Below are 8811 nucleotides of genomic sequence, written 5' to 3' on the forward strand. Positions count from 1 at the left end.
CTTGCCCAAGGTCAAACAGCTAGCAGGTAGCAGAGCTGAGATTTGAATAGAAGGATTCTGCTCAGAGTCTGGGCTTTTCACCGCTGGGGGGCACTGCAGCCAGGAGCTCACAGCTAGATGGAACCTGGCCTTAGGGGGGCCCCCCGCCTGTCTGGGCGCCTCCACCTCAGATTGAGGCAAGAGGCCAGAGGAAGCCACATCAGAAGAGAAAGAAGAAGGCGCTAGTGAATGGGGGGACTCCTCGTGCTCACAAGGGGCTCCGGGTCAGGGTGAGCCCCCCTCAAGGAGCCTGTCCTCTGCACGGCAGATACTATGCAGACATCGCCAAGCTGCCCGCCATCAGCGACCAGGACATGAACGCCTACCTCGCCGAGCAGTCCCGCCTGCACGCGGTGGAGTTCCACATGCTGAGTGCCCTCAATGAGATCTACTCCTACGTCAGCAAGTACAGCGAAGAGGTAAGACCGGGCCCCGGGGCACAGACGCCAACACGCAGCAAGCTAGGCGGTTAGACACAATGCCCGTGCTCGTCCTTAAACGGCAGCATCCGAAGGTCATTTAGAAAACACATTCATGGAGGCAAAAACCCCTGCGCTCCAACATCATCCCCATCCCCATCCTTCCAGAGGCAGCCCAACCTCCCCTGGCTCATCCAGCTCCTCCTTACACATCGCCTCGGCTTTCGCTCGTCGTAACGCAATAAATAACACTTTTAGTTAATGTTGTTGTTCTTCAGTGGGAAGTGTTGGGCGATTCATTTCATTCTTCCTTAAACACTGAATCAGTGCGCACGTGGGCACAGCCTGTCGGTTACAAGTCAGAGACGCAGGAGGACCTTCACATGAGTGGCAGTTCAACAGGACAGCTTCAGGGAATTCACCAGTCACACATTAGCATTGTGCCTGAAAGTGGTGTCAGTAATAATAATGATGATAATACTAATAACGAACGCTTGCATAGCACTCTCTAAATGCCAGGTGTTGTTTAAACACCTTAGCTGTGCAGGTGACCCTTGAACAACACGGTTTGAATTGTACAACCCACTTGCACGTGGGTTTTTTTCACTTGACCACAATTCAGCTAACTCGCACAGATCAAGCCCACGTTGTTTGGAGATCAACTATCCTTTTGGGAGTCACCCATGCAGAGGGTTGACTGTAATTATATGAGAATCTTCTACTGTCTGGGAGGTCAGCACCCCTCATCCCTGGGCTGTTCCAGGGTCACTATATACATACATGCACACATAACATGTAATTATAGACACGTGCACACATACATAAACACATAGATACAGACATAATTAAGCATAGGCATTACTTAAGGTTATGCTCATTAGGGGAGAATGGAAAGGCAGATAGAAGGATGGAAGATTCGGAAATGGCGTCTCCTCTCCTGAGTCCTGAAGTCTCCCCACCTTTGCTTTGTTCCTCAGCTCATTGGGGCGCTAGAGCAGGACGAGCAGGCCCGGCGCCAGCGGCTGGCCTACAAGGTGGAACAGCTCATAAATGCCATGTCCATCGAGAGCTGAGAGACGGAGCCTCCCGTTCCTGGGAAGAGGGACCCGTGAAAGCTGTGACACTGGGCGTCTCGGAAGGAAGGACGAGTGAAGGGGATCGGACCCCCGAGCTTGCTGATCCCTCGAGACCCCATCCCGGGGAGAGGGGAGGACCCCTCTCCCACGCCAGCCAAGTCTCCTCGCAGGCGGATCCTACAGGGAGAGACCATGGGCGTCCTCCACCCCAGGCCGCACAGGAGAGGAGCAGGGCCGCGGAGGAGGCGGCTCTCCAAGCCGAGAGGCGCCAGCTGGACACGGTTCTGCCTCTGGGACTGCTGCTTTGCATGAAAACTCATTTGATGTATATCGGGGAAATAATGAGAACTTTATTTAATTTTTTTTAAGAAAAAAGGAAAACCAGAAATAAAACAAAACAAAAAGCTTCCCTGTTAATCCCGTCCAACTTTTGTTGAATTCTGGGTTCGATCCCCGCCTGCCTTCTCTTGTCCCCGGCCCTCCTTCCTTTATCTAACCCCTGTCTCCAAATGCCACAAAAAAACCTACAGAGAGGCTGAGAGAAATCGGAGGGGAAATTGTTGTTTCTTTTAAAAAATGAGGAGGAGAAGAATGAGCACAAGTCTGCACCAAACACTTTGCAAAACTAGAGGCCAGTAAAACCTGGAATTACCCCGGCAGCCAGAGAGCATGGAAACTACAGAACTTTGCGCCAATTGCAAAGCCGTGGAGCGGCTCAGCCTGGCGGATGGGAAATTGAGCTTTACAGACCACACACCTGTATATTCTCATCTCTCCAGAGATGTGTCTCTAGAGTACCAATGCTTTTTGCTACTGTTTTGTTTGTTCGTTTGTTTTATGTGTGTGTGTGTGTGTATGTGTGCACGCACGCGTGTGTGTGTGTTTTATTTAATCCCAAACCTCAACAAATGAGGAGCTGATCTTTGGTACCTTTCCCTTTGGTTTCCCCAAAGTTCCTACCGGAAGTGGGGGAGAGGTGGGCCTCTCTCAGACCAGACAACGGGCCTCCCTGAGGACATGAGCAGCTCCGCCTTAACATCAGTCACTGTCCAGAGCCAGGCACCCTGGGGAAAGGGCCTGGAGGCGCTGGGCCAGGCCTCCAGGAGGTTCCTTGTGGGGGCATGGGTGTTTGGCTTTGGATTCCATTCCAATCCGCTAGAGGTTTTTACAGTTAAAGAGAAAACAAAAATCAAACATCAAACTATGTTTACAGCAAGCAGTACCTGCAGAGCATCGGTCACAGAAGCCGTGGTCTTTCCTGTTCTGCTTAGTTTCTTTCATTCTCTTGTGCCTGGAGAGGGGAGACGACCCTTCGCTCACATGTGGACGCTCCTGACTGCGCACTTCCTGGGGAGAAGAAATTGTGGGTCCCATGACTTCTGCCTCTCTTGTCCTTCTGAGTTGGAGGGACACGTGGGCGGTTTCTCGCTGGGCTCCTTCCCTGCTCTCTCCTGCTGGCACCTAAAACCATGATGACCAACTCTCCTGAGTGCAGTTTGCAAACAGAGAGACCACAGCGCCACGCCCTGGTCCAGAGGACTCTTGGGAGCCAGTGGGAGTCACCAAGAGGAAGGCACGCTGTTGGGGACAAGACCTTGGTGACCAGGACAGCCGCCCGAGTTTCCAGCCCTCCCGCATTGGCAAGGATCCAAGCAGATGGCTCCGGCTTCTCGACAAGCGGCACCGAAGTGTGGGGGAAGGAGGACGAGAGAGAGGCAAAGGGATGGGAAGTGGGGGAGGCAGGAGCGGACCGACCTCCCCTTCCCACCTACTTTTCAAGGGGCTGCAATGCTGGGAAACTGGACCAGCCATCCCCAGAGAGACCAGACCAGAGGCATTTCCTCTGTAATTAACTCTGGGCCCCAGCTTCTCTGGGCCCTGATTTACCTCCGAACAATTCCCATTTCCAGAGGCTCTGCTGACCACATTGGATTCCCAGGAAAGGGCTGGGGGAAGGAGGCTCTGGGGCTGGCTCCCATCCCTGGCGTGTGGCTTTGGGTTGCTGAGCTAACCACACAGCCGACATCGCCTGCTCTCGGCTCCAGTTTCTTGCCTGAATGCAGCTGACAAATGGGAAGAGAAAAGCATTCAGCGACCTACTCAGGAAACTTGCTTGTTTTCATTATAATTCACCACCAGCCATGCCAAGGCCACTTTCTTCTGATAATCCTCTTCTGTTAAAGTTTCTCTGGGCTCTATTAACGGCCTGAAAGAAATACTAATGACCGGCCTTCCGCACTCAGCCAAAGTGTTTACTCTTCACAGCACCCAAAGCTTATCAGCTCAGAGCCCGTGATTTATGGAGATGAAAAGAGAGGCGATATGGGCAAGAGGAATGTGAGAAGGAACTCTGTGCTACCCACACACACACACACACACACACACACACACAAAGCCGGCTCGCCTCCTGTTACTTCTGAGTGCTGAATGCAGGTTTTCCAATCACACCCCTGCTCTTAACTGGCACCCAGCACGTGGCTCCACCAAGAAGCAAAGCAAGTTAGACATCTCCATTGCATCTTAACCATCCCTTACCTTCCTCCGTGCCTCCACCTGGGCATCTCCCAGCAGCTACTTCTGGTGGCCACTCACTGCCCCCGGGGATGCTTCGTGAAGGTTCTTGAGTGCAGAGAATGATGGGAGATGGGGGGTAGACTGAAGAAAGCAGCCGCACAGACGGAAGAGCCAACGCTGGCAAGAGACGTGGCCCCATTTCTCGGGATTCCACGGGAGAGTTGGGGAAGTTGGGTTGGCAAGGGAAGTGGCGGAGGGGCATCCCTGAGAAAGAACTTAAGGGAAAGGCAACGTCGGTTGGACTCAAGCCAGGCTAGGGGGGTAAGTGGTGGTAGAGCCTTGCCCCCTCTCTGGCTTCTCACCTATTCCTCCTCCACCAGCTCTTGACCTTGGATCGCCAAGAACCAGTGGAGTCCGCCCTGTGGAACAGGGAGGAGGGGCAGTCCGCTGGCCTCCCTCCTCACTATTATCCAGTTCGAAGACATGTTTGACGTTGAGTGCAGACTAAGTATTAAAGTCACAGCCTCTCCCCCACATGAAGCCATCCACCTTGGAGGGAGGCGAGGAAGGAGGTGTCTCTTGAAAGGCAATGCAGCTTGTGTTTTATTGATCTGCACAAGAGACGATCCTCTGGAAAAGGAGGAACAGGACCCCAGAAATGTGTTTGGCGACACGGAGATGGACAAGACGTCCATCTTGGTGGAGCAGGTCACTCCAGCGGGCCTGCTGCCTCCCACCCTCAGCCTGGTGTGACGTGCTGCCGTGCCATCACCCCTCCCCCTCCCACAGCACATCCCTCAGGACCATTTCCCATCCGCCACTGGCTCAGAGCACCCCTCTTTGCAGAGCTCAGTCACTGAACTCATGGATCAGCTGTCAACCTCACTCCAGGGAGGGACCTGTTTTTTTTTTCCATTCATTCGTTCATTCGTTCATTTATTCAGGGAACCTTCAGACCGGTAACGATTTTCTAGGCACCGCTCTCTGTGCTGAGAAACTGGCAACAACCTACAAGACCGAGAAGGACCTTCTAGCAAGTTTACATTCTTCAGGCTACTGGTTCTTGCCACCAACTTAGCAGGCGCAGCTCTCCTTTCTCACCTGCAGGGGGCAGGAGTTTTCTAAGCAAGGAGGCCTGCGGAAAGAAGAAAGCCCACCTCCCCAGCTGCCTTACCTTATTCTGGGGACATCACTTGGGCAATAGAGCCTCCCTGGTTTCCATGACCACTGCCTCTTGTGGCGACAGTTCCCTGCTCCTGGAGCCCCTGAACCTCCTTCATTTCCACCAAATAAGGACAAAAAATAGCCATGGAGGCCCCTGGCCCCGCTGCGCATGCAGAAGTAAGGATGGGTGTGACCGACTGAACATGGCCCGGGCAGAACACCTAGAGAATGAATGCCTGAAAGCCTCGTCCGCTAAATCTCCAGGTGCTTCCTATTGCCGCACCTGCCCCCATGAACCTGCAGCCGGTGAATACGGAGCCAGCTGCTCTGGGGGAGGCCTGGCTGCAGACAGGAAAGACCTGCACATGGGGGCGGAGGGGCTCCAACGGTGAGAAAACGCGAGCAGCCGCACAGACACAGGGTCCATGTCGGAGTGGATCCCACAACAAGACTCGGGATGGAGGTCAGGGCCTTGGGGAGCCTCAGGAACAAGCTCCGAGACGCTGGCAGCATCCTCTCCCTAGCTCCAACCTCCCTCCTCTCTTCCTTCCTCCTGGTTTCCCCCGTGAGTGAAGGTTTAGCTACTGGGCTCAGCGATGCCACCTAGGAAACGTCTTGGACTCAGGAAAGACCTGGGAGAGATCAGCCCACTGCTGGTCACACAGGCCAGCAGCCCAGCAAGGCAACCTGAGACTCTCTGGCTTCTTCTGCAGACGCCCTCATCCCACCTCCTCACCTGAAAGAAGCTCCACCTTCAGGCCGGCCCCACCCTTTCTGCAGCTCGCCCGGCCCCCTGTCCCAGCATCAAGGAAGATGGGCGCCCTCCGGGCTTCAGTCAAGGGCCCCGACAGGTTACCCTCCTTCCTGGCATTGCAGGTGGAGAGCAAAATGAAAATAGTGCCCTCCATCCAGAGCAGATGTCCTCAGGTGTGTCTGGGAGGAAGGGACCAGCTCCTTGTACCACGACTCTAGGGGCCTGAGCCCACCCGCCTCTGCCCACTTCTCCTCCCCAAACCCACTCTTCCTGACACACTGGAATCTGTGTGATATCTATATTTTTAAGAAAATGCAGCGATAGTTGTCTGGCTTTCTTGTTTTTACAGGTGTTGCGGAATTTAAAAAAAAAAAACTGGAAGAAAATGAAGTATTTAAAATGTTCCAATAAAATAGGGTTTTTTGTTTTTCTAATATATTATTGTGTACCTATTGTAAATATGAAACACTCCTATTTTGCAAGCCAAGGACACAATTTGTACTGTTGTTATATATAAATAAAATTTACTGGATTAAAAAATACCTTAACTCTTCAAATCCACTTGATTGTTCAGCAGCATAGATGCAGACGAACATTTCCCGGCATATTTAAGAAGCAGGATAACACGGAAAGATGAGCTAAGTTGTTTTGAGGGACTTCTAGAATTCTCTCTGGAGCCAGAGCTCATTAATGTCCAGTCATCACACACACACACACACACACACACACACACACACACACACACGCTGCTCTGCTTGTACCAATAGGTGAACACTGCCCTCTAGCCCCAAGGCCCCAGAATATAGCTTTTCTTCCCAAAAGGCACAGCGCCAGACGCTGTGGGTTGTGGCACTTTCCCAGGGGTGAATAAGGCCTCCGAAGAATGAGGCGATCCACCCCTAGCCCTTCCTGAAAATGATATTCACTCATTAGTACTTAACACTTAGTAAGTATCTACCATGGCCTGGCATTGTGGCAGGCGCCCTGGGATAAAATTAAAAATGAGAAAGATGCCCTGGCTGGTTTGGCTCAGCAGATGGAGCATTAGCCTGTGGACTGAAGGGTCCCGGGTTTGATCCCGGTCAAAGGCACAAGCTGGGGTTGCAGGTTCGATCACCAGTAGGGCGAGTGCAGGAGGCAGCCAATCGATGATTCTCTCTCATCATTGATGTTTCTATCTCTCTCTCCCCTCTCCCTTCTTCTCTGAAAACAATAAAAATTATTTTTTTTTTGGGGGGGGGGGAAGTGAGAAAGACCTGATCGCCCTCATTAGCCTTGCATTGTGGTGGAAATCATAAAGACTCTGGAAAGGGAGTGTCTGAGCCTTGCCACAGGAGGGGTATTTTTGTTGTTTTTCTTTTATTTTCAGTTGAGAGATTAAAGGGGTCGGGGAGAAGGTGCCAGGCCATGGGTGCCTTTAGATCCAGCACAGGGAGAGGGAAAAGATAAGCAGTTAGGCCCTGGCTGCATGGCTCAGTGGTTGAGTGTCAACCTATGAACCAGGAGGTCACGGTTCGATTCCCAGTGAGGGCACATGCCCAGGTTTGGGGCTCAATCAATGATTCTCTCTCATCACTGATGTTTCTATCTCTCTCCCTTTTCCTTCCTCTCTGATATCAATAAAAATATATATGTTTTTAAAAGATAAGCAGTTAGGCTGACCTGAGGACATCCGTTTTTCTGTATTTCTTGCTCATTTCCCAAAGTGTGTGAGTGACATTTCCACCCTCAGCCGGTGAAGGGCGTGGATGAAGATAACTGGACAACCTGCCCTCTGACATCTCAGCTGAGCGGCCAGAACTGCCGGTCACTCCCTTCATGATAACAAGGTCAGAACTGGTTTCTGGCCCCACCGCTGAGTGCCTGGCGCCGGGAATAAAAACTCCTGAAGGAGGAGCAGCAGCCCTTACCCTCAGAAAGCCTCTGATCTGATGGCGGAGGTAGCAGCCGCCTGCACGGAGCCGCCAGCCAGCCAGCCGGCGGGGAGACGCAGACCCTGTTGGCCTGGTGGCCAGTCTTAGTTGGACTGTGACGCTGCAGGAATGGGGCCTGGGGCTCAAAGACAAAAGCATGGAAACAAGTGTCTGTCCATAGATACAGTGCATGCTGGAGTTGTAGAATTATCGTAGATTCAAAGAGAAAATTCTCACCCTCACTCTGCAGCCTCTGAGTTTGTGGTGCTTACACACACACACACACACACACACACACACACACACACACACACAGTTTCCTAAGAGACAGGAGAGATGCAAATGCTGGCCCTGAGGGTGAGGAAAATGCAAACACAACAGCCTGAAGAGCCGGGAAGAGCAGGCACCACCTTGCTGTGGCCTGTGTGTAATTAGTGCATTGTTTCCAGTCGCATGGAGGGTTGGTTTGTGAGCACAGGGGCCATGGGCCATTTGACTAATGTTACTGACATTAAACCATCCTCGGCTTCTCTTTTAAAACAGACCCAAAGCACTGGAGGCGCAGTGAAAAGGCGTGATGGTTTCTCAGCAGAGACCCGGTGGCCCTGGCGAGCTCCTGCCAAGAGTGTGGTTAGAGGAGAAGGGCCTCTGACTGTGTCTGATGGGCCCTGGGGTCGGCTGGGACACAGACAGGATGGAGGGGGCCTTTACTTTACACAGGGTCCTTGCACCCCAGAGTTCCCTGCCGGGCCCCATCTCCCCTTAGCAACTTGGACTTGGAGAGCCTCTATTATTAAATAGCTGCTGCAGGAACTGCCGTCCTCAGGAAGGAAGAGGCGGGGAGAGGAATCTACCAGGTGCCGGCCTGTCCTGTTTACAGGGCAGAGCACAGCGAGTGCCAGGCACACAGCACACGCCCAGTAACAGTGCTA

The 8811-nt window shown here is 52.6% G+C and overlaps 1 protein-coding gene across 1 annotated transcript in view; it reads left to right on the forward strand.

Annotated features, from left to right (window-relative positions):
- Window positions 1-6451, forward strand: part of PLXNA2 (plexin A2) — a 213599-nt gene extending 207148 nt beyond the window's left edge. The window contains exons 31-32 of the mRNA XM_079761625.1: window positions 308-458; window positions 1436-6451. Coding sequence (XP_079617751.1) covers window positions 308-458; window positions 1436-1531 — 247 coding nt within the window. The 3' untranslated portion in view covers window positions 1532-6451. The remainder of the gene's footprint in view (window positions 1-307; window positions 459-1435) is intronic.
- The last annotated feature ends 2360 nt before the right edge of the window (window positions 6452-8811 follow it).

This window comes from Cnephaeus nilssonii (genome assembly GCF_951640355.1).
Source record: "Cnephaeus nilssonii genome assembly, chromosome: 21".
Taxonomy (NCBI): Eukaryota; Metazoa; Chordata; class Mammalia; order Chiroptera; family Vespertilionidae; genus Cnephaeus; species Cnephaeus nilssonii.